General features: G+C 46.0%; 2 protein-coding genes across 7 annotated transcripts in view; one reads left to right on the top strand and one right to left on the bottom strand.

The window, feature by feature from the left end:
- Positions 1 to 471: 471 nt before the first annotated feature.
- Positions 472 to 25,912, bottom strand: NEU2 (neuraminidase 2). Of its 6 annotated transcripts, none has more exons than XM_009669720.2 (7): positions 25,824 to 25,912; positions 22,890 to 23,010; positions 18,343 to 18,517; positions 17,698 to 17,768; positions 5,044 to 5,150; positions 3,409 to 3,613; positions 472 to 1,594 (listed from the first exon to the last, which is right to left on the bottom strand). In XM_009669720.2, exons 6-7 carry the CDS (start codon positions 3,607 to 3,609, stop codon positions 656 to 658), a joined length of 1,140 nt encoding a protein of 379 aa, XP_009668015.2. In that variant the 5' UTR covers positions 3,610 to 3,613; positions 5,044 to 5,150; positions 17,698 to 17,768; positions 18,343 to 18,517; positions 22,890 to 23,010; positions 25,824 to 25,912; the 3' UTR covers positions 472 to 655. The 6 variants fall into 6 exon arrangements, with proteins under 6 accessions (XP_009668015.2, XP_009668014.2, XP_009668016.2 ...); XM_009669719.2 differs by having other exon boundaries at positions 18,347 to 18,517; XM_009669721.2 differs by lacking the exon at positions 17,698 to 17,768 and adding an exon at positions 9,124 to 10,180 and having other exon boundaries at positions 18,347 to 18,517.
- NGEF (neuronal guanine nucleotide exchange factor) overlaps positions 25,889 to 26,205 on the top strand; it is a 40,082-nt gene continuing 39,765 nt past the window's right edge. Inside the window, exon 1 of the mRNA XM_068954871.1 lies at positions 25,889 to 26,120. Within this exon, the coding sequence (XP_068810972.1) occupies positions 25,889 to 26,120 (232 nt within the window). The remainder of the gene's footprint in view (positions 26,121 to 26,205) is intronic.

Genomic DNA, 26,205 nt, shown 5'->3' with positions numbered 1-26,205 from the left:
GGGAAAAGGCAACGCTAGACAGAAGTACGTCTTTGAGGGGCCTGGGAACTCAGGAAGGCAACCCTGACTCCAGCCTCATGCGGCCTCTCTGATACGAGAGACTGGCAAGCCCCGAAAGCTAGAGCTTCCAGCACTGACGGCTAAAAGGAGCGCACCTAACCGGAGCTGCAGCAGTTTTCTGGAGGAGATAACTGCAGGCGGAGGGGGAACCCCAGTGTCCTCTCCACTCCTCTCTCTCTCTCCGCAGTTTGCCGAGTATAGGTCAGCATAAAATCGTTGCCACCTTTGTCCACGTGGTCCCTGCACCATCCACGCACACATCCCTTGCCAAGCATCCCTCAGGGCCTATCGGAGGCCCTGAGGTGAAACGCCTCGTACGAAAGTCATGCCTGTTTTGCGGACGAGATGTTTAAAACAGCAGCGAAAGGGATGAGTGAGAAGGGAGAGCAGGTAAAGGAAAACAAAACCAAACACGTTTAGTTTCAGTACGTTTAATAGACTTTGTAATCCATAGACGTCACAAGCCAATGACAAACTCGGGGCCAAAGAGGAGCAAGAAAAACCTTTCGCTGAAAGACAAGAAGTGAAAGAGAGGAGGAGGAGGAGGAGGATCAGGAAAGGTGGTTTTCTGAGGGATCCCCAGGAGGTTTGACACTCAGGACTCTGATGGAAAGGCTTGCTTCAAAGTGAACATGACAAAGATTATCTTCTCATATTGCTTGTGAGTCCCAAATTCAAAGAGGCAGGAGAACAGGGGTGAGCCATCTGGGCCCACCCCCATGTACTGCAGATCCGAATAGGCACACAGGCCCTTGAAGAGGATGCTCGGTTTTGTCCAGGATTTTGGATTTAAAGGGCTTTTGTTGAGGTAAATTCCTAAATCCTTTCGGTCCTTCGGGTCTGTAGGGTGAGTGTAGAGCAACCAACTATCTTGGCACCTGGCACCCAGGAGAGGTGGGAAGGCAGTAACACTTCCGTGGCATCCGAAGGGAGGCTCTACCAGCGTTTCAACCCGCTGGCCTCCCTCAAAGTCCACCCCGTGGTTGTAGCTGACAGCCTGGATCCTGGCGCCCGTGCTGCTCCGCGCGTTGCAGTAGAGCGCCTCCCGGCCGCAGGCGTGCACCTCCGCCACCTGACACTCCACCGCGCTCTCCTCCTCCACGAAGTTCCCCAGCGCCCATGTGGCCCCGTGGTCGGAGCTGAGGAAGCAAAAGGCGTGAGGGGTGGGGTGCTGCCTAGGGTCAAGGACGCGATAGGCATAGGCAGGAATCACAAGGCTCCGGGCCTCGTTGAGCAGCTGCAATCCGTGACCCGGTCCCACGGCAAAAGTGGCCCAGTTCTTGTACTCAGTGCCAACGGTCCCCTCAGTGAGATCCTGGGCAGCGCTCCAGGTGCGTCCCTGGTCTGCGCTAGTGACGTGACAAAGACGTACCAGGTTGATCTTTGTCCTGAGCTGGTGCTGCTCAGAGATCTTTCCTGGGATGGCTATGAAGAACAGGATGAGGTTCCCCGAGACCTCATCGTAAACAGGACAGGGGTTCATAGATCGGTGGTCCTTCAGCTGTGCACTGACAATAGTCTCCATCCTACTCCACTACCAGGGCCCATGTGAAGGGAGGCAAGAACGAAACACAGCGTTACAAATAAATCCACGTTACAGAGCGAGGACGCCCGGACAAAAGTTGCAGGTCAGAGCATGAGAACAAGAAAGAAGAAACAAGTTATAGGATAGAGCAAGAAATGAGAAGACAATATACTGGCATCACCAAGGGTAAATGAAAATAAATGGAGATTATTTGGATAACACTGCTGCTCATGCACTTCACGTTTCACCAAACAGGTGAGCTTATCTCCTTTTTATTTACTACTCACTGAGGAGCTGATGCTGTATCTGTCAACACAATCAGCGTCCAATGACACTGTTTTGAAAACTATAGTAGCTGAACTTTCAGAAATTCTCACAAATATATGTATTTATGGATACACAGACATGCAGATTGGTCAAAATATGTGGGTACAGACACTGTGCTGTGTCAGTGCTTCTTAGGAAGTCAGCTAGCGATCCTCAGGCCCTTTCAAGTATATTGGGTGCAGACAAATTCATTTCTCATTCAGACCCCTACTCTTCCATTTTGATCATTGTATGAATGGGCATCTCATCCTGCAGTGCAATACCTTGCTGGAGCTAATCGCGGGGCTTTACACAGTCTGGTGTGGAAATCTGGGCACTGAGCTGTTGGACATCACTCAGCAAGTCAGTAGTAGAGCAGGTATACCTTTCCTCCCATCTCTCTATCGGTCTTTATGTGCAAAAGCATGCCACACAATCATGATTCTATCACTCCTGTTGCAATTAGAAAGTTACTCCTATGTAGAGTTTTTGGTTTGGTAAAAAAAACAAGTGGTGCTTTCCTATAAGATTATGCAAATTAGCTTTTCTATCCCGACTTGCTGTTTGCCCTTTTTGTTCATGCCTTATCTCTGCCTATTCAACCAGTATTTCCTTTTTTGGGATATTTCATATTTCTATTTTAAGAAACTCTAGCATATGAACAGAAGTTACTGAGTTTTTGACCAACTGAGCTCTACTTAACTGAATTAGAGGGGGTTACACAAGGTGTTACCTGAATTGTATGACAACGCAGGTGGGCTCCGAGGCTGGTTCTGTGAGACAAAGAAGGCAGACTCCAGCTCTTAGGAGTCTATAATCTAAGACAACCACTAACTGATGATGGATTGGAATAGGAGAATATAATGATTTTTTAAAACATTAATGCATTTTGCAAATGCAAGAAATGATTATAAATAGAGTATCCACCACCCCCAGTCACCCAGCAAGATAACTGTTATTATTAACTGGTGGATTAATAAGGTAGCCAATTCATTGGCACAGATAAACCAGACAACACTGTTGCGTGGTGAGACTAGCTGTTCTCAATTGTTTTAATTAGTTCTAGGAGGATTAATTAAAAAAAAAAAACACAAATAAACAAAAAATCCCACACATCACTGGTTGCTAATGCACTCCTCCCCATCCCTAAGATGCTCCCCATTTCTGTCTCTCCTCCACATCTTTTCTGTAGCAACAGGTCTTCTTTCCCTTCTCTTGCACACATGCGCTCTCTCTCTCTCTGCTTCTCCAGCTTTACAGCAATGGCCAAAGATATCCTCTGAAAATCTACTGCTCCTGCCCTGCTTTGTTTCCCCAATGGCTGCCCATTAATGAGATTGAATTCAAGCGGCTCTCATAATACCACCTACAAGCAATATGAGTGTATTTGACTCCTAAATTTGGAGAGAAGGAGAGCTGTTTACCTACACTGGATAGGGCAGACGCATTCAACTCATTTGGGGACAGGGGAGCAGAATGATTGGGCAGTCTCCCCCACTTCTTCCCCATGCTGGTACCTGAACATGGTGCGTGGTTGGGTCATACACGCCTCTGCGCATGGCGATTAGCTTGGCATGTTCATCCACCACATCCTCTCGTTCCTCTGCAAATGCCAAGATGGTGCTGAAACGTGGCAGGTAGAGCAAGGCTGGAACTCGATAGCTCCACGTACCATTCTGGAACAACGTCTCCTGCTTCAAGACAGGAAGTGAAGCCATCGTGCTGGAGAAAGAGGAAGAAATGCACTACATTTTTACCCAGTCTCGGCTAAGGAAAGCATGAGAGTGGCTGGGGCAGATTCCACTGCTTTTTGCCCTCCCTGCTCAGGGAGACCCGTTCTGCACCGAAATGCAATTTTTGCTCCATTCGGTTTCACTTTCTTCTCATGCCCTTCCAAACAGAACCCACGTGTTATCACACTAGCTCACAACACAGAGACCAGACTTACCCGGGGAACAGCGTGGCTGATTTTAGTGGAGTGAAGTAAGGTAAGTACATTAAATACAGTTAATGAAAAAGCTGCCAGAGGTGGTTTTTTTTTTTAAATGAAATTCACAGGCTGGGATTTTTGAGTTTGCTTTGTAATTGAGAAGATTGTTGCTAATCAGACAATATAGTATTTTTCCTCAGAAGAGCATTACTGTCCTTTTTTGATTATGTTTCCAATATACAATATGGAACTTCTGTTTTGCCAAATGTGTGCTTTGAATCCCATAAAGATGACACACTGAGACAACTCCTGAGCCCAGCTATGCCCTCATTTGAAGGTGGTAAGCAGGGAGTGTGGAAAGAGAGCACTTCTTAATGCCCCCTGCCCCTCCTATGAGATGAAAGGACTTCACAGTGTCTAAATGGTCCCAGTTGGAAAGTGTCAACCAGCTGGAGCTCAGAGGTCTGCGAGTGCCAAGTGAAAGCCCAAGGTAGGAGAATTAAACTTCAGAACTGGGACGGGGTCCTGCAGATCCCAGGAAGGGGGAAGACTGCCGCCTGCCTGAAGCGGCCAAGTGGTGACTCATGGGACCAAGCACAAGTTCCTAAGGGCCTCAGAGCACTTGAAAACAAAGTGATCAACCTCAGGGAGTTACTGTTGGGTAACACATTGGGTGGGAACACTGGTAAGACGAGAGCCTCAGAGTCTTGCTATTCGTACAGTTACTTAAGGAGCAACACTAGCGAGAGAGGCAAACATGAGGGAGCACTAGGGAAGCTGGCTGTACATGCCTGTTCTGGCCCTGCATAGTCCCTCTTTCTCCCCTCAGGCCCGCTCTGCCCACTGTCCTTTTGCAGCAAGCCTCTCTTATGAGCTATCCACTCTGATCAAAACCCTTTGGCTTGGGGCAATTATGTCTGACTCGGGGCGGGGGAGGAGGGGTGGAAATCTCTGACATGATGCACCAGAGACTGAAGGCCTGATTATCCTCTGCTCAGCAGAAGAAGGGGGAGGGGGAACCAAAACCCCAAGCCTTAGATCTCTGACGCATCGAGTGGGTAGGATGGCAAGGAGAAGATGACAATACACTATGAGTAAGAAATTCAAATGCCTCCTACCTCAGCTGAGGCAAGATTTGCAATGCTCTTAATTAAGGATTCTCCTATTTACCTCAGTCTTGGAAAGCTCTATAGTGGCTACTGGCCATGCGTCAGATGCTTACCTTTTTGAAGGCTGTCTTGCTAATTCAGGACTAGATGGAAGCAAACTGGAAATCACTTATGCAGCTGCAGAGAGTGTGTATCTACCTGGAGAGCAGTTTTCACCCTTCTGTTTTATAAGGGAGAAAAGAAGATATTATTAGCAGCCAGCCTAACTATATAGACTGGCTAACAATGTTTTCTTTACAGGGCCGATTACTGAGTTGGGGCAGCTCGGATGGGTTAAGTTTGGCCTCCGCACACAGGACAGCCAGGTTCTGCTCTGATCCAGATCCGCAGTTACACAGCAAGCACTCAACTATTCCTTGCTTTCACCTTTCCTATGCTATAAATATCAGTGAGATTTTTGAACACATAGCACTGCTCAAAAAAAGTCTGAACTGCATTGTAGTAGGCAGCTGAAGGCAGCTGTACAGACCCGAGCAAGGTGCAGGCCCATTGTCACTCGGACGCAAAGCCACGGGAGGGAGAGGTCTATCTCAAAGGGGCAGCTTCTCCCTCCTCTCCGCCACCGAAGATACAGCAGTCTGGAAAAAAAGAGTGCAGCAAAACAGCTACTACACAGAAACGTTACTAGGGATTGATCTCAGCTATCCGTGCAGCAGTATGAAGAAAACAGGAAGACCTTCCTAGAACAGATAGCTGTGTTATACACTACGTACCAGCATGCATCTAGCTATTTATATAGACCACGGTCTTGGCTGTGTTCTCGCGGCTCTGTAACAGAAGCTCACCAGAGCGCTTCCAGCCTATTTAAAGGGAGATTAGTCAGCCTCTGCTAGTGCAATAGAGGTACCCTAACCCCTTCTGGTATTGCAGTCTGGTTCCCACTGGGACTTACATCCTAGTGAGTCCGGTTTAGGGCACAGCCCCCAGTGTTAGGTCCATCTGACAGGGTAGGGCAAGAGGGAAGTGGAAAAAAAGAAAAAAAAGAAAAAAAAGGAACTGGGGCTCCCCACAAAGCCCCGGTGCTTGGGAGAGACCAGGCTGCAGGAAAGGCTCCAAGACAGCGCTGTAGCACAGGGGTCCGGGAGGGGAACAGCCTATGGCACCCAGGTCTCCCCAGTCTGAACCTGTCATCTGCAGCCATCTTCTGTGCTCATCCTCTTTGCCTCTCCATGCAGGAGCACAGATCTGCGCAGCGTGGGTGTCACAGTACTCTTCTTTTCCTCTTGTTGCCAAATGGGGAAAGAGGGAAGGTGGGATGCTACAAGGCTGGGAATAGCTGCCATAGAAACAAGCCGGAGGTTGCTGGCCGCAGCGTCCTCGAGCATAACCGAGGAACGCACTAGAGCCAAGTGACTCTGCCACCTATTCAGGGACTGTACAGGGATATGTGGGAGTGTGCACATATATATGCACGTACATGTATATAGACCCTGCACACAATGTGTGTATTATATACATATGTATATATACACAAAACACTATACATCAATCTGAACAGAGACTCTTCCATTTTTTCTTAAGTACACTTAGAGACAACATTCAGTTTCTTCTGTTTTCTTCTTAGGTGGATCCTCAAGTGGACACTGAGTCACAACAGTTTCCGATTTTCACACACACACAATCGGCAATGCAGAGTCTTAATATAAAGAACTTCAAGCTTATGTCAAGAATTTTAGTGCTGGCTTAGTTGCTTTTCAGGCCAGCTGAAAGGAACTGAGCCTTCTCTTAAACTCTACCCGTTGTCAAAGGCAAAAACATTAGGCACGCTCTCCTGAGTAAAGGAGAAGTAAAAAAAAAAAAAAAAAATCAGCAAATCGTCAACAGGATAGCCACATGAAGACTGTTCAAAAGCTCATACTTTAGCACGGCAGGAATTCAAATCGTACATGCCCGTCCTCTCCGAAATTAACTTGCCAAGGGAGACATGGGGCCACGATGCTACTCTGTTCCTAAGCCCGACTGAAATACCATCCACCAGCTGGCCTGCAAGGAAGAAGGTGCTAGTGCTGTTGTAGCCAGGATGATCTAAGGACACAGGCAAGACACAGTTAGTAGACGATAGCAATATCTTTTGCTAGTCCAAGAGATGTAACTGGAAGAAAGAGACGAAGTTTGGGGAACACAACGCCTGAAACACAAGTGGGAGACTTCAGAGCTATGTACAAGTTGAGAAGAATTGCTCAGACCTGCATTGGTTAGATCATTTTTGGAAAAAAAAAAAAAAAAAAAAGCTGGACTTGTGAGTCTAGCATGTGGGCTAGTAGGGGGAGAAGCATTTGATAAGGTAATTCTTTCCTAGGAGAAAAAAAAGAGATGGCTAATAACCTCTTTGCAGATCACAGAGAAGCTAGCAGGGAGAAGGGAAATCGTAAAGCCATTAAACTAGCATTCCTTCTAATTTCCTGTTTTTTTGGCATTTAGTGGAGTTCTGAATTTAATTCCCAGGCTCATCTTTGAAAAATGTCCTGTTCAGGGAGACCAAAGTTTACCTGCCATTCCTCCCCGAGCCCCCTGCACTGCGCTCCAGCCCCTCACCCGCAGGCAGGGAAGAAGAAAGGCAAGGTGGAAATACATAAAAGAAGGGGGGAGTTAAGCTGGAGGAAAACATTCCTCACAGAGTTTTCAAGTTATCCAGCTATAGTGATTTCCAAAGCAGAGCGTTTCTAGCACACAAGAGAAGCTGAAAGAAACGTAGTTGTCAAGAAACAAATCTATGACGAGGCTGAGGTCTGGAAAGAGTCCGAGTGGCAGTCAGGGGTAGGTGCTGGTGGGCACCAGCAGGGGATACCTGTTCCTGCCACTTCTGCCCTCCAAGGCAGCTCGCACAGGTTTTTCTACTAGGACTCGTCCTTGCATGTTTATTTGCTTTAATCTTCTCCAAGAAAAGCGACTAAAAAGGATAATATTTCCACTGGCCTTAGCTTCTCTATAAACCTGTCCTTAAGACCTTTGGGTCCAAGCTGAAATGGCAGTATGCCTTTAACCAGCAGAAATGAGGTAAAACGCTGAACTCCCTTCCCTCGGTCCCCATCCGAGCGCTCTGCTGCTCTGCGCACGAGTCAGTTGGCTCCTGAAGGAATTCAGGTAGATCCCCAACAAACACACACCTCCTACTCAAGGGAGGGTTTTTTGGAGGGGGGAAAAAAAATACAGAGAGCCAGGTGCAAAACGCAATTAAAATCCTGCTCTGCAAGACAAGCACAAGAATCCAGCTCCCCTCCGTCTCTACCTAACATCAGAGCTGTATTTATAGTGTTTTCCAAAGTGATAAAAGTCAGCTGAACACTATGCTGAAACACATTTCTTGTTTTGGTTTTGTAAAGAAAAAAGATAATATTTCCATTGGGCTATTGCATGGAGGGGAACCAGGAGAAGCCACGCTCCAGTTGCACAGCATTAAGAAATAGGAGAGCCCGTTTCCCTCCAAAATACTTGCTACATCATGTATTCCTGTGCGTAAGCCTGTCCCCCAAGCTAACCAGAGTGGCTATGCCCTTTTCCACCGAAGCCCAGCACCCGAAAGTGCTCTCTCTAGCCTTCTCGTGCCCCTAGAGCGGCTCCAACACAAAATCCAGCTCATGGGATTTCTTAACAAGACAGACCGCGCTCTCCCGCGGACAGCACGCTGGTCCAACAAATCACCTTCAAAGCAAGCTCAGAAAGGAGAGTCATCAGCGAGACCTGTCAAACAGCAAACTCAAATTTGTTTAATACATGCAGAATTCAAAACTGAGAAGGCACAAAACTCGATTTACTTCGATCCAGCAGCTAACTGGATTAAACTCTTCAACTTCACTAGAAACAGAAAGTTTTTCTTGTGGGAAAGCTTCACACCACGCTTACAAGGGGATTTTCAGCCTCCTCAGCACATGCTTTCCTACACAGTCAGTCAAATTCTGCTTTTAAAAGGCTGTGGCTCAGCCTGGCAGTGGTTCCCATGCTTTAAAGCACAGGGGTTTCTGAGCACTACAGAAGCGTTGCATGGAGCAGCACTGTTCTTCTAAGCATACGTTTGGTGGAGGACTGCACAAACTGCACTTCTAACTGAGCCCACAAAACGTTGTATGCACCTTTTTAAGCTCCTAGCAATGCCCACTGTTATGAAAAAGTAAAAATTTTAGCAAAAGAAATACCTCTTCCACTCTGCGTCTCCTTGAAGTCACGTCAAAGGGAAAAAAAAGCACGCCTATTGGATTAGATAAAAGGGAGGTTTGCCTCAGTCTTCCTGACTAGTCTCCAGCCTAAAACATTATCTACAGTGGCAGGGATGTCAGCTGTCTTGGATCCCCGAGAGGTAGCAGCTGGCATGGATATGCAAGCCCACATTTAAATAGCAAAGCTGTTTTGCATGTGAGGGGAGGTTCCATCTGAGCTGGACAAATGCTAGCGAAAGGCTTAAACGATCCTGCTAATTAAACAGCAGATACCAACCAACTGATTGACAGGATTGTGGAATAGCTATTATTGCTAATGGTTAAGGAGCTTCAGTGTGCTGTTTTACTTCCCGGTCCTCTTGTCCCAGGAGGGGGGAAGTTCCTCCAGCCCCAGCACAGGGACTCCCAGGGATTCCTTGCAAAACGCTCCTGAGCTCCGGGAAAGTTTGCCGAAAGAACCCCCAAAACGATTATGAACAGCAGGTGAGGGTGCTCTGATAATCTGAGGCATTTCTCCGCTGGCTCTGCCCACCTCCCACCCATCAGCATGCTGTTTCTAAATGAAGAAAGGGGTTAACACAGATGGGTTTAAGCCAGAGTCGTAAAGGACCGACTTGCCGGTGCCTGCAGATGCAGCTGCCGGTGGCCCGTGTGCAGGAGTTACCGGAAACAAACCTCACGTAGGCTGTGAGCTAAGGAGCAGCGTGAGGCAGTGGGAAGGAGAGGAGAGCGCGAGCCCAGGGGCCTGGCGTGGACTGCGCGGCGGGAAGCTGGGGGAGAAGGGGACGGTGGCACCTTCCCCCAGGTGTGCCCCGGTGGGCTTAGAGGCAGCCCCTGCCGCGGCTGTTGCTGGCAGTGCCCGAGCAAATCCGCACCATGATCTCACGACTGCCTTATGCTACAGATGTAACGTTGTGCTGCTGCTGTCAGAGATGGTCTTGCCTTTCCCCTTCCTTGCTCTTTCTCTTGCTTTCCCCTCGTCGCTCATGTGTTCCCATTGCTGATGTTAATGCTTCTTGACTCTGAAGTGATCTAGCTGTGAAGTAACCCAGGAGGAAAAAAAAACCCTAAATAACAATCCTACAGCCAGATTTTGCTAATAGTGAAAAAGGAGGAAACAAAGCCCCCTCGCTTGATGGGAGTTGTGCAAGCCAAATAAAGAGTTGCAAGGGTTTACAACCATGCAACCAATCTAATTTGATGCTATTACTTTACCATCTTCCCTCACTCTTGAGCCACCCTGTATCCCTTCCTGTGCCAGCACTGATGCTCATCTTACGCTGGCAAGACATCAGAGGATGTCAATCTGGCAGAGAAGCAATCCAGCAAAAACAAGTGAATAGTTTTCTGCTGGGTCAGTGCCCTGGACTGCTTCACCAGAAGTAAGACAAGCAGCAGGACCAGCAGTAGGAGAGGGAGCAGGAGCGTGAAGCTGTTGTCAGGAGGAGCAGAGCCGCCTCTGACTGGGAGCTAGCCACTGGATCACATCAGCTGTATCATAAAACAACGCCCCATGTTTATGAACCTTGCTTTAAAGAATTGCTTTGGACTGAGAGACACACAAGAAGCTGGAAGCACCTGTATCTCACTGCTTTACCTGGAATCGAACACTCCTCAACATGAGGAAGAACCCCTCCAGAGACAATGGCATTGATATACACTAGATTGCAACTTTTAACAGTGACTCTTGGAGAAAATCTGGAGTAAAGTACAACAGAAGCAATTAAACTTTACAATTCTGTTGTAAAGTACAACAGAAGACACTGAAGAGGCTGCTAGGGTACAGTCTGCCAAAAATGGAGATATGGACAATCGCTTTGAGGATTTCTTCACCTCTTTAGTGCTCCTTGGCTAAGAGGGGCATTACTCAGGTGGCGTTCTGACTCACGCGCTTTGCCTCTGCAGCCAGACAACCCATACATGCTCGTTTGCTTAACAGAAATCACCTCACCTGGCTGAAGCATAAAATGGGTTGCCCCCCTCCCCTTAGAGGGGGAAGTCCCAAATAGGGCTTGCTGTGGTGGCAACAGCTCCCTGCTCTGTGTTGGCAGGAGGCAGCATGGCCCTGTCCCCAGGTGCCTCCTGTCACCCAGTGCCCCTTCCCCGCCTGTGAAGAAGGTAACAGCTTAGAAAGGCCAAGAACCGCTATCAAAATGAAGAACGCAGGCTTAGTCCTGCTGTTAGGTCAACCCAGGCAGGCCCTGGCACCTGTGCAGGATGACCACGCAGCCGGAGCGTGGGCACCCAGCAGTCCTACCCTGGCTCGGCTGCTGCCAAGCGCTCCCAGCAACCAGGCCTCCGGCACTCCTCCTCGGATGCTATCCCGTACTGCAGTCCTCTATCTGCAAAACAGTTACCTTCCCGTAAAAGAAAAAGTGCTTTCTCCAAACAACGTGTTGTGTGCTGTAACTATTTGACAAAACCACTCCTTGCTATCTATAAAAAACGGATTTCTCAGTGTGGACATGCTGGGTCTGGTCCCCCCCCCCCCCTTTCTTTTTGGTGGCACCAGTGACGTTTAAAACAGGTATAGGTCTGAGGAGAAGCAAGCTCTTCACTTCTGCTATTCCACACTGATTTCATTGCTCTTATTTCTGATTGTTGTACTGAAAATGTTTTTTAAAAGGTTAAAAAATGCAAATGGGGTGTGTGGGTGCATTAATAAGAGGATATAAAAATAATGCAGGAGATAATCTAACGACAGGGTATTGAACAATGGAGCATTTGCATGTGGAGGACCGTGTTCGGTTTCAGGTGCCACCTTGTAGGAAAGATACAGCAAGAGCTTCCAAAGAAGGCTAAGAAACTGAATTTAGAAGTTCACGGTGGTGCGTGTACCTGAAAAGAGATTAACAGGAAAACAACAAAGGTTACAGTTACTGAAAGACGGATACCCAGTCAATCAAAAATGATCAATGTATGTCATGGTATAGCCTTGTATGGTGATATATCTATATCAGTTTCCCTTGTGCAGTTTAAGCCTGAATTTATTGTTGTGTTAAACTACAGACAGGTAAGCCCAGCTCAGGTAATTCAGTAACTATTACTGTGCTGTACGGTGTAGCACCTGTAATTGGTCAGGCAGCTAGTTCAAATCAAGAGGTCTTCTGTGTAGTCAGGCCATGTGTTTCTGCAAATTTTCAGTTAACACACTGCGGGCTGCTCTCCAGACATTAGGGAATCTGAGCATCATCTGAGCAGAACCTAAATCCTACGGGCCTGCAATCTGCACGAAAGCCTGCTTTGTCAGGAAAAAAAAAAAAAAGGAAAGAAAATGCCCAAGTACTAATAATGAAAGTAGCCTGTGTAAATGCTCATGGTAGAGCTCTATGGGGCACAGGGCTCACTGGACAACGCAGATTTGGATTTCTGGACAAGGAAGAAAAAAACAGTCAGATTTGTATTCCAATTCTGGTTAAGGAAAGGAGCCTTTGCACACATTTGAAGTCACCATCTCACCATCCTCCTCAGCCGCAAGAGCTAAGGAACGGCTGCAAAGCAGCAGGAATGAGGCGCTCGCCTCTCTTAGGGCTCAGACCCGTTTCACACTCCACTGACCCCCCCCCCAAAGTTACTTTTGATCTTCATCAGAAGGAGCGAGCGAGGGGCTGTGCCCCCCGTGTTTACTTTCCCAGAAACTACTATCCTAACTCTGAAAACCGATTCCTCCTCCCAGTGGGAATAGTTGGGGCAAATTCAAAAAATCGACTCCCTCAGCCCAAAGGGCGATGACATCACCATCTGATCCGGGTGCCTTGTGACACTCTACCTATGAGTTTTAGGTTTGTCACAGGGAAGTTTCCACAGCCTGTGAAACACAGCGTCCAGTGAACAGCCTGCCTATGACAGGCATTATTATATCATTTTTCCATTCACTCTGCTCATTTGGAAAGGAAAAAAAAATATATATGTATTTATATGTATAGTTTATTTCCTGTAACAAAATTAATGACCCAATTCAAGGAAAACAAAGGAAGGGAGGTAAGAGGCGGTGAGATTTACATATAAAAAGGGGATTGTAGAAATAGGATTTATTTAGTCCTCAAAACAACAGAGCTGGTAAGGAGTCACCGGAGCGCTCTAATGTCTGAAAAATGCAATAAAACCTGAGCCCTTTGCTTCTCATGCTCTTCCACCTCTGGGGATGCTCTGAAGGCCAGTCTGAAGCACAGAGTTAGCCAGATTCACCCTGGAGCAACTCTTGTGACAGAGAGGAACCCAAATTCCAGTGCATCCTTCATTTCCGTGTCCCTTTAGCTCACAGACCAGAAGTACAAGCCAGGTCTGATGGTGACCTTGATTAATTATTAGAGAACTAATTGCTGATGGCTCTCTATGCCCAGGCCAGGACCTCAGTGGATGCAATGGGACACTATCACACCGGTGACCATGAAGCTATGATAACTGACCTCAGATGAGCCAAAGCTTTACTCATTTGGACTTCCATGGAGCAGATTGGACATGGGAAAAATAGGGCTGGGTTTTAAAAGGAATAGGGTAATGTCACAACCAATTGAAATATTTTGAGCTGAATATGGCACTTTGCATGTTCAGTGAACTTCAAAAACAAAAAATGAAGGGAAAAACTAGCATCAACTTCAGCAGGAGAAATGATATGTTTTATAAGAGTCATTCAAACTGCAGGCTTTAAAATACCAGATGAGTTATCCAAGGATGAGGGAAAACTTCCACTAGCACGGCATAGTTATCTACAGGAGTTCTGGGTTTATTTGCCTTTGTTTGAAGCAAAACAAGCTGACCCCAGAAGAGGGACATTCAAATGAGAGTTAACAAGCCCATTTGGGAAAACAGCAAATGTAAGCACAATGTGAAAAAGAAATCAAAGTATTTCAGGGGAGACAATTATAATCGCCTTCTGGATGAACAGATATAAACACATACCCCCTATATGCACTGTATCCGCTATATGCACTCCACTGCCCAGGTATGTGAACACACATGAAATCAAAAAATGGCAACCTAAAAACAGTCATGAACATTTAGGCCTTTTCATCTCAAATGGCTGTAAATAATGTAAAGCAAGAGCAGCAGCTCAGCCAGTGGGCCTTAAAAGTGTAAGGAAATACCATTTACTGTTTCCACTAACATGAGTTTGCAGATTTGGACCAGTTTCACCCAGTTGTTAAAGATTTATATGGGAGGTTTAACAAAGGCCTGTCATTAAACCTTTGGCGCAAGCAGTGCAAAGGACGCTGAGCTCATGTTTACACTAACTTATCTGGATAAAGGGAAAGCTGTTCCTTTAAATCATGTTTGCTGTGACTCTGGAAAGTGAGCAAACTACGTCCGAAGGAAAGCTTCGCTTTCGATCAGAACTGACCTGATAGCAAGCACGAGGACTGAAGGACACAGAGATTTTCAGGAGGACGTACCTGCCTCGGCATTCAGCGCTGATTTGCAAGGTCCTTATAACTCGGGGGAGTTTAGTCCAGATTTGTTGGACATACCTCATCCAGATGGCAAATGAGAGACGGGTTCGGACTCAGGCTGCCAGGTGAGTAAAAACCTATTCTGGGGGGAGGCTGGAAGGGAAATGGTCTGAGGAAGAAACCCCAGGCAACAAACAAAAGCACAAATCCAGTGCCTGGGAAAGAACCGACTTTGCTCGACCAACCAAGTCATCCTGAAGGAGCCCTGAGCAACCCAGACACAGCACAGTAGTGACACTGTTGAAATACTGGCTAACAGCAAGGAGAGAATCAAACCCCACTGGCACAGCTTGACAGGCATAAAAACCACCACAGGGAGGAAGCCTAGTCAGTGGGGAGACCCAGGCTGCACAAAATGAGCATTAATGCAACAAACTAAACAGCAAACATCCCCAAAACCAACCAACCAAACTGTCTCTCTTTTTCCAGGGGCAGGACAAGTTGTGATTTTTCCTGGCAACTGTTTACGTGTGATCTCGCTTTTAAAAAAATAAAGACAGGAAATACGGAAAACAGCCTGTTTTTGCCCTAATGGCAGCCTGATCTTTCCCCTTAGCTGATCTTTCCTTTCACTCTCAGGAGACCAATTGCTGGGCATCCAGCACAGCAGTGAACTCCATCCCAGCAATTATGTATATTTTTATATGCACAAAGCAAACAGGGACTCAAATCCCGTATGAACAAGCTACCTCCTGAGATTTCAAACTATTGACAGATTCTGCTGTTACAGTAGACCTGCTACTTCCAGATCTCGTTGAAAGTAGGAAATTGCACTGAAAGGGAAGAAAAGTTTTTAAAATGTCATTGCTGAGCCTGCAAAAAGGACTAATTGGCTGAGATTCATTTTAAGACATAGACAGATCTTTTACGCAGGTCTGATTTTATCCAAACTCCATTTGGGACTGATAAATCTGATCCACTTTAATACCAACTGTAAACACAGGAGTATGTGTGAAACACCACAGCAACTGACAGAAAAGAAGTGCCTAGAGACAGAGAATCCATTGTCCCACGCTACCACAATTTGGAGAGGACATTTGCAAGACAATCTAAAAGGGTTTAGTTACATAATGACCATTATGTCCGCCTGAATATGTGGCCAATACTTGGGGTTTGTACAAAAATTCTACTTTTGGAAGTAGCTTATTCTGTGATTTCTGTAGGCAATTATATCGTCATCTTTACTGTAGCAGTGCCTTGAGGCATTATTTCATGCTTCCAAGCAGCTCCCTGTGGAAGCAGCCCCATTAGGTCTAAAATAAGAAAAGCTGACAAGAGTCTGTAAAAGCAAAAAGAACCCAGTAACCCAGTCTCCTCCCCCTCTTCTGTTTTCTACCCAAAACCGTCTTTGAAACAGATGTCTAAAGGCAAACATATCTAGCAGGTTACCCAACTAATCAGCAAAACTTGGACTTTGCTTTTCCAAAAGGGGGCCGTTCCTGAAACAACCGCCCCTTCCTCCAGCAACTTGCAGTCAGCTCAAATAAAACTTTAGGAGAACAACAGGGACCACGAGGAACTAGAAATCTAGTGGAAACGCCTGACATATACTCGGGGACAAAAGTGCAGCAAATATCAAATGAAAAAGCGAAAAAGAGATAGTACCCAAACTGGTTCATTTTTCCTTGATTACAGTATTGCGCAAAGGTGCCTGCTCCAGTACGGCTCCCTCATGTCATGCTCTGCACCTATATCGAGCTCCTGCTCAAGGAGCTCACGTGGAAAACAGTGTGAGCGAAATACAGGAGGATTTATACACCACGGCAATATGATTCCCATTGTAGCGATGGGGAAGTAAGACCCAGAAAAATCCCTGCGTTGCCCAAGAGCTCCCAGGGAACTGCAGCAGAGCTGAGAAACGAACCCTGCTCTCATAGGACCAGGATTCAGTGCCACAGTGGTGAGACTCCCTCCCCTCATCCCAGCCTTCTCCTTCCCTGCCTAAAAACTGTGGATGGAGGGGAGAGGGACGGCTGCTGTCAGCGAGAAAGGGCTGAAAGGGAAAGGCCTGCCAACCTTTCACAGCCCAGCCCAGCCGGTTAACGCTGGCCTCCCACTCCAGCCCAGCCGCATCTGCTGGCGATACGCTGACAAAGAGAATCCGCCACCGCCACCGTCTATGCCCCGTCCGATGCAAGAGGGTGAGCTTTTGCTCTGTGGCGATGCTGGAGAGAACACCGAGTGGATCAGCTTAGCAAAGAAATCAGTTTCTAGCTAACACAAATGCTGCCCTGGAGACAACCATTGGAAACCGCGCTGGCCAAACACTCGCTCTCGTCTACATAGCTGCAGATTTGCCGTTTAAACTACTGGTAGTAGTATTGTAGACTAGGGTGAAGTTAGCAACAGAGCTACGGTTTGGAAGCCCCTGTCTTTGGGATATCAGCTGGTTGCCAAATTGGAGACTTACTGTGGTTGCGCATGCACCAAGAGAGCACTGCACGGTGCCTTTTTTTTTTTTCCCCCTACAGTGCAAAAGTGTCTAGCGCTGTAGCTGGCAAACTGAAGGGAAGTTCATGGGGCTTTGCTTGACGAGCAGTCATCTGCAGCCCAGAATTAGCACCGCAGTTCTAGGGCGGAAGAGATGGCTCTGTCCTGGGAGCAGCAGTCCCGCAGGCTGCCCTAGTGACTACAGGGAGCCCTCCTGGAGGGGTGGGTTGCACTGCTGCTGTGCGTTTGCTGCACTATGCTCCCGACCTGAATTTCCAGAGCTGTCAATCAAGGACTTCTCCTGAGTACTAAAGACACACGCAAACAGCATGTCAGGCTGTAAGAACTGTATCACCTGATAGCAGGTTTGGATTTATCTTGATGCCGTTGACAAGGATAGCCTGGCACAGCGGCACTCTGACTGCACCTGGCATTTCGAACCAGCAGAAACCAGTCTAACGGGATTCTAACGTTTTCACTGACTTCTGGCTCCCTTGCAGCTATGAATTTGCAGGCAGACTCCCCAGACAGACGCTCCTTGCACCCTCTACCCAATGACCACAGAGGGAGGAAAAACTGAGTGCTCTACTATTCCTTGATCAACAAAGCCAGCCCTTTCCTTTACCTGCTTCTGCATAGATACTTTCAAATAAAAAACCCTTTGAGTTCTTACTGCTCTGCTCTTCAAATAACCAGCCGTGCTCATTTCTTCCACAACAAGTGTCTAGTATGCAACCAGCAGATCTAGAAATAGAAGCAGATAGAGCTGGACTTTTTCCCAAGAGCAGCGTTAAGTGCTGTCTGCCCCAGGGACATTGGGTCTGCCTGCCTGCTAACCAGTCTGTCTTGAAAAGCTTCAACCAAGACATCTGCTAATCCCTTCTTCCATGTACCCTGGCATTACTAAGCCTTACTGCTTCCAGTGAGGTGTTATTCCCAGGACATTATTTGTCATATCCTGCTCTCAACTGAACCATTTCATCACAAACTAAACTTTCTATACAAGATTCCTTCAATATGTAGAGGCTGTGACATTTCCGGACAAAGTTTAAGCTCTGTGTTGCATAGTCTTTCCATGGCTAGAAAGCTTCATGTGGTTCAAACGCAAAGGAACAAGGACTGACAGCTCTCATGTGCAACCCTGTAAAATAGGACAGATCAGCTGGCAGGCTGCTGCGGGCCTTCTGGTGCACTTGCACATTACATTGGTATCTTGTGCTTTGAGGCTATGTCCTGTGATTTGCACTTGGCCCTGTGCTGATGCTTGTGTAGTCCCACCAGCCAAGGAGCAACAGTGACTGGGTTTTTAGTTACTCACCTACCTTCCAGGAACAAGCCTGGAAAACCAAATGAGTTTTAGACCATGGCTTCTTGGTGACAATTTTCACTAGTATCTTCTAAGCAGAAGTAAGGAATGGGATGGCATCAGAGGCAACACCACTTCATAATCAGCAGGAGAGAGGAAAGGGGGTTTCCTCCAGAGGCAGGAGTTCCTGTTAGTACATAGAAAGCTATGTCAGTGGTGTCAGGGAAGCAGGGTGAGTGTTTACACCTCTTACTTTTCAAGACTCTCTCAAAATCTTCAAGCAGGGATATACAGCGTGGCATGTGTGCTAATTTAGGAAAAGGAATAAAAATAAGGTCAGGTTTTTCTTTAATTAGTTTTAACAGCTTACACTGAAAAACAGAAGAGCTTGTAGATTTCCACTTCTGCTCCTCCATACAGTTTAAAAATTAGGTTGACTCTCCCCACACAGAGGGAGAGTGTCTCCACCATGAGATACGTGGAGCTGACAATTATATCTTCGAGCAGTGACTACAGTTATTAGTGGCATTTAAAGAAGGAATGTATTTTTCATCATTATTTTTGACTTGTAAAGTAAAAAAATCAGTAAACAATGAAAAAGATAAATCATTCTGCCAGCAGAAAAAGATGTTGCTATTTAAAGTTATTCATTAACTAATATATAGCAATATATACTTAATTTATATAGAGTAGCTGCTATAAATATTCCATTTTTCACACAGAGAAAATTGTGTGAAGGTATGTATCCATTCCTGTTTTATGTAGGTAACCATTTATAAGATGCACTTATTTTGTGTCTGCATTTACACACGTATACTTGCTTCTACCCATAGAAGGCCCCAAGTTGCCAAACTTAATTCTGGAAACATTTTTATATCTAGCAAGGCCAGCTGAGTCATTTTTAGCTGTTCTAAATGTACAGGTTTTACTTATTCTCTCTCTCTCCAAACCCTGTTCACTTAGTCTCATGGTGTCTAAAGCACAAGGCTTTGAAGGCTATATAAAACAAATCCAATGCATTTATTTTTAGTTTCTGAAGTGCTTCTAAAACAGGTTTGCTGTAACATATGTGCAAGACATAAAGGTTTTATTGTCACTAGTGTGTAATGAACTGCATAATTCACTCTTGTTTTTGCTTGCTATAAATAAGGTACCATCACTAAATCATGGTAAAAAAACCATTCTATTACCCTTTTTCACCTGAAAGACTAGCTCAAAATCTGAGCGGTTGTAGTTTGTTTCTGTTAGAAGAACCTGATGACAGAATTCAATCTTATTTACGGGATGCGTGCAAAGTTTCGCTTTCTGAAAACATGTGGAATCCAACAATTTGAATTTCTTTCAGCCAGTGTCCCCAGACATAACCTCAACTTTTCTCTGGCTTCTGCAGTGAAACTCTTTGGTCTCTGTCTCAGTTTCTGGTCAGTCTGTTCCCATGCTCCTCCTGGTTTCTCCACCACCATGCCTTAATCAAATAATGCCTTTGCCTTGCACCTAAATAGTTCAAATACCTGTGTGAGATCTCACGTACCTTTGATTTGGTCAGGCACATGTGCTTAATTGTCTCTTGCAGCTATCTAAGAGGAAGGGTCAGGATTGTTAACGTTTTCAGTGAGGGTTATCCCAACCAGTGACAAAGGAAAGATAAACATATGTATGGACGGGCAGCTCCGGCTCTGATGGATTTAGCTGTGGCAGGGTAAGGTGTTACCATACCAGCTGCTGCCACCATCCACCCTCCCGATGCAAGTTATTCCCCATGTAGCAGGGGTAGCTCAACAGGACACGTGAGAGGGCCTCACCTTCACCAGTTTAAAGTCTGTGCATTGGCTTAAACCACCGATGAGGCTAAATGAATTCATAGCTACATCTGCTGAGAGCTAAATCTGCCAGAGCCTAGGGCTGAGTCTGTGGGTGTTACTATTCCCCTGACTCAGACAGAAATATCTCCCAATGCAAACACAGGCCTGAGCCTGTGTGGAGCCCCAGCGCCTTGAGCGGGGCCCGCCCGCGCGTGGCACTCCTTAAGGGATCGGCACCCATGTGAGCAAGAACGGCAGCTGATGAGTAAGACCTGCTGCTGGATTTTGGACTGTGCCCCATCCTTAAAGAGCTGTTTTAGCCTCATTATGATGCACAGCGAAATAGTTTACAGATGAAATTCCACACCATTTAAAACAGAAGGGAGGGGGGGGGGGATCAATGTCTAATACTCGAGCAAGGATGTAATGAGGGACTGATGGCAGTGGGAGGCAGAGGTTTATTTTCAGTTTGCACAAGACGTTCAAAATAGTTAAAGCATTTTAGAAAGAAACTGATAAAATGCAGCAAAATAGGCATTCGCTTGTACATTCAGACTGTATCTAAAGAAGAAATACTAAAGAAGCCATGCTCACTCTGAGGGGTTGAAGACAAAACATTGTCTTAAAAGACTTCCGTCTGGTTCATCAAATAGACATGAAAGCTCCATTCCTACATTCAATGTGTAAAACCTTCCAGATGAGGTCGTTAAAAAAAAGGCTTACACTAAAGAAAAAAGAACATACGAGAAGGAAGAGAAGACGATACGGTCCTCTCTTTTGCCTTTCTACAGCATAAAAACCCTACAGCCAAGCCAACAACCTCTGCATTGAGCCCAAAACTTTCAGTTGAGCTGTACATAATCTAACAAGGCATCCAGTGTTCATGTCAGAATTTAAGATGATGGCAAAACTAACACATCACTAGAGAACTTATTGCAGTGGTTCGTTACCTTCTGTATTAAAAGCACCTGCCTTCATTCTGGTCTGATACATTCCTTGCATATTTTGTATGTCCACTCAGGCGCATGAATACTGTTATCTTGTCCCTGGTGGCATGAGCACATTAGACAATCACATACGGGCTCATCACCTTCTGTGACTGTGTGCCCCCATATAGAACAACTATACAGTCAGGTTATATTCATACCTGTTATTTCCTGCTTCAAAATGTTCCTGAATTGCACAGCTGGAGATTTCAGCCTGTCTCTAATATAGCAACAAATTAATCAAACAATCTTTATTGCTCTTCCAATCTTGGCAACAACACTGTAGAACATTGGCAAATCAAGCTTTTTTTTTTTGTTGTTGTGTCAAAATCATTAGGTGCTTACTAAGTATATACCAAGTACAGGACTTAAGACTTTTCAGGCAGACAATATACTTCACCTAATTTTAAAGGGGAACCAGGAATTTAATAAAGTAATGGACCCACCAGCTAGCAGAGCCACTTGTCTCATGCTACTGCAGCCCTGTATCACATGGGAGACTGAGTACAGGTACAACCCAAACAATTGCCTCGTGGTGGTAGAGAGGAGCCTGTGGTAGGAATCCTCCCAGAGACAAAGGCTGCTACTCCAGGGCCAGCACCAGGCACAATAACATAGGTGATTAACCAGGGTGGCAAATTACCAGAGGCAGCAACATTATTGTGATGCAGCTGCCCGCCTTGCTTTGTTGTGCTGGAGCCCTGGAAAACTGCTGCTGAGAGAGGAGTCAAGAAGTGTGGAGCAGCAGGTACTGCAGGGAACAAGCAGCCCTGCCGCACCGCTTGCACCCCTCCCGTTTCAGCAACAGCTTAGGCAGCAAGGCTGACTTGCCAGGGCTTTAATACTTCCCACCTCTCCCACCGCTGCCTGCCCTGCTGCCACCAGCGGCAGAACATGCAGCCTGCCTCTAACGCTGCTCCCGCAGCCGGGGCTGCTTGGCGTGTTGTGGGAGGCAGCAAATGCCCGAGCAAAAAGAGAGCGAGGTGATCAACCGACACTAAAATCCACCTCCCACGCCAGGCTTCAGGTTCAAGGTCTGGCCAGGTTAAATCCGTTTGAAATACACAGCAGGCTACACAGCTGCAATCTCAGCTTTCAGGGTGCAACTCCTGCTGCTACATCCTTCTCATCTTCAGTTAGGTGCAGCTGATTAAAAGGCCTTAGTCTTGTGGCACACCTGATATCCCTTGAATCCCTGTCAGCACATTCCCTTAGTGCAGTAGTTACCAGCAGTTAGTTGCTGGCGTCCATAGCCAGACCACGTCTTTTAAATACATCCAGGCCCACCCTCTCAGAGGCAGCGGTGGGTTCCTGTTTCCTACACACATCCACGTGCCTCTGTCCACATTGCTCTAGAAATCTCAGTCCTTTTTACAGTTCTTATTAGCATTTTATCTAATGTTCCCAAGTTCAATTACTCTTGTACGTACCAGCAAATCCGTGGTGTTTGCTGGTAAATGCCATTTTTTTACACTGACAGGTAAAATTTCCAATCTGTCAAATTCCTGGAGGCTGAATTATGTGTGAGTCAAATTGCATGTCTCTCGTGATGCTATACATGCATCACTTGGTTTTACTGTTGTCATCTGACCCACAATCATTTTCCATACAGACTGCTACTTTGGTCTTCTTGAACTACAGGGCAGTACGCTTGCCTGCAAAGCAAATTCAGGTGGGTGGTGACTCTGCAGCAAAACATGTGATTTCAGTACGATATGTGAATGTACTTGGGATGGGCCATTCCTGATGTAAGAAATGACACTGAGCATACCTGTGACGATCAGAGATGAATACCTTCTTCCAGACTTCACTGCAGATACCCAGACAAAGACAGTTATGGTCCACACTTGCTTGACTTATTCATTCTCTGTCACCCAATAGCTTGACTGATCCTGGAATAATTTAACAGTAAATTTGAACATATCCTTTAAACCCATACCTAGTTTTAATAAACCTAAAGTAACTCCAAATCAGTCATACTAGATTCACATATCAGTAAGTGGCTTCTCAATAATTTCTCAGAGTATCAGTTTTACAGTCAGGAGTATTGCTTTCAGAAATAAATTCTCTTCTTGAACGCTTCATAAAAGAAAAAAATATCTATAGTGTTTATTGACACCGCAATAACCAAATGTCTTCCTCACCCCTTCCTCTCCTAGATAACACGGAAGTCTTTCTCTCATCCTCTGTTATATTCACTTCTGTTTAAACATCTTGTTGGTTAAGGTCCATTTGGTAGCCTAACAGCAACTCACCTGTTCAGGACAGACACCCTTCATTCCTGTGGTGGACAAAACAAAAGTGTATCTGGCAAAGATAACTTGGCTGGTTTGACAGTGCCACTAAACGCAGGGTTACATCTTTGAGCTACCCAGCTGAGTGAGAATCGCTTAGTCAAAACCAAAGTTCCTTCTCTGCCAAATATCTTCATAGAAGCCCAACAATGACATCTCTTTGCTTTCCTGTTCACCAGGGAACTGAAAGGGGAAAGCAGTATTCTGCACACCCGTACACACTCACATACACACACGCGCCTCTATTTGGCTCATGATGCCTTTGGAGACTTACGCGCTTTTGAAATTACTCCTCAATGTGGTGAGCAGCTCCTGTGAAAGCTGCAAATCATTTTTGGGGAAGACACCAGGAGCAATTTGTAACAGCTACAAACGATGTCAACATTGTAAAGGTCACAAAAGAGAGACAAGTCTCTTTCCCAGCCTAAGTAACACGGGCCAGGGGTGGCTGTTCAAAGCACATAGGAACTTTGAAATAGAGGATATTGTTACAGATTCATCTCTTTGGCTGGCAAGGCATAACACAGTTTATGGAAGAGAAATGAATGAAAAATAAATGTTTGTTAGAGTTTAGGCTCAGGAAGGATTGTAGGTTTAATACTAATTGTGGTCCAGTTAACAGAAATGCTTCCATTACAGTTGCTAATACAGGATCAAGCCTTTGCGGCTTTAGTCTCTGGACGGGAAGAAGCACAGTAAGAAAGGCGGGGGAAAAGAAATAGCCTGTTCTTTCTTTTCGAGCTGTCCCTAACAGCAGCTCTCTTTATTTTGCTGTTCCACTGAGCCACAGAAACAGAAACAGGCTCAGTGCATCTCTACACCTCAGAGTAATTTACAAACCAAACTCGACACCGCAACCAACAAATGTGTCCTTCATACGCTTCCAGTAACACAGGAAATGATCCCAGAGCAACCACCAGTTCCAAACAGCCCAAAAGTCTTGGCCGAATTGAAATCAGGATCCAAATTAAGCAGCTATGAGCTGAATGCTGTGGTCCAGGTTACGAAAGGAAAAAGCAGACTTTCTCATCTCCCAGAACGAACAGTCCCCCGTACACCCAGGAAGCAGAACGACGCAGGCCCAGGGCATGACTTCAGGCTGTGACCCACCCTTATAAGGATAAGGCTCTCAAAAATCTTGGGAAACACAGTTTTCATACAAGAAGTCCCATCTGACCACCTGGAGTGACCCCAGTGGGCAAGCTGATCTCCCTGTGCGAGAGAAAGGTTTGGGACACACAGGGAGCAGTTCAGAGAGATTGCAGGAGAGCCAGAACAAAAATTGAGGCTGTTACCCTCTACAGTATCTTGTATTGGATATACTGTAATGTAAACCAGCGCTATCTGCAACTTCTCAAAACAGCACCTAATGACTAATCTTTGGTACTATTTTGTGCCCTTCTCTCAGAGAACTGTCAGTTTTACATTCACATTTCCTATATAGCATCTCTTTCTACAATTCATGTTAGCCCCATCAGTCACAAAATCGTGTATGTACTTAGAAAGGCTTTGACAGCTGTAAGAATTTAACAAGACAAAGCCAGCAGCGAACACTTAAGTAGTCAGTTCACGTTTAACCCCGTCTTGCAAACGCAGAAGGACTCACTGCTGTTCTGCTGTCATAGCGGTTTGTCTCCTGGAAATGCTCAGGAGTATTGGCATAGTCCACGTACCAACACACAGCAGAGCGGGACCCCTGCGCTGAAATTCATGTGTCACGGATGAGGATCCATCCACATATGAGGGCAACTCTGGGAAATAAAATCAAGTCTCTGTGCTCCCAATTGCTATGTAATGTTTTCTCTTCTACCTAGCAAGTGTCATGGCAGTTATGGATTTTTATTCACTTATCTGCACCACAGGAAGGAGTGCTGTTAATAAGTGACAGGAAGCCACCGAGTCCTGTAAAAGGGATTCATTTTTATAGTACGGGGAGCAATACACAGATAACAGACATATTAACGGAGCTTTCTTTTCAGCTTTATTTCCTAATGCATAAGGTTTTCACCCTTAAAAAACAAGAACACAGCCATAACCTCTATCCCCTCTAAATGAACTGGTAATCTATTGCTCACAAGCAATGAGAGGGTGCGGTCACTAAATGAGCAAATACAGTCATTTTCTCAGTAAAATCTGGAGTACTACAATGTGTCACGACAGGACAGTGATATGCACATCAAAGCTACGTTCAGGACGTTTGAATAAGGCTTATAAAGTGTGGGATGGTCTCCTTACTCACAATGATCTCAAAGAAAAAAATCCTGCAAAGCCTTCATTACCCTGAACAGATGATGCACTGCAGTCCCTGAATTAACTAAAACTTTCTCTCCCTTTTTCTACTTTGTTTTGTGTTTGTGTGTGTTTGTTTCCAGCTCTGCCTCAGACAAAGCTGATGGAGTTATGGAGGTTACCTGTCTTCTGCTGCTCCGCTGCTGATGGATCGTCTCAGTTGCCATAGAGACAAGATCTGGAAGCCATGGACAGGCACAGCGGAGGAGCTGCCGGTGGGCTCTCCGCCAGTGGGCTCTGGCAAGGCGCTCCTCAGCAGGTATTAACAGAGGCAGGATCAATCTCCGAAGGTGAGGAAGAGTCACACACACATTACATTGCCATTCAGAGGAATTCCAGGTACTACCGGTCCATGAGGCTGCGGAGCACAGAGAAAAGAAAGACTACGAGAGAGGCAATGACTGTGGGGCGTGTTGCAGGTGAGTACTGACCCAAACAGCATTGCACTTCCTTTTTGACTAGGACTCATAGCAGTCAGTGAGATTAGAAAAGGGACAGGGAAGA

The sequence above is a fragment of the Struthio camelus genome, chromosome 9 (genome assembly GCF_040807025.1).
Source record: "Struthio camelus isolate bStrCam1 chromosome 9, bStrCam1.hap1, whole genome shotgun sequence".
Lineage (NCBI taxonomy): Eukaryota > Metazoa > Chordata > Aves > Struthioniformes > Struthionidae > Struthio > Struthio camelus.
This window is presented reverse-complemented; position numbering and strand designations above follow the sequence as displayed.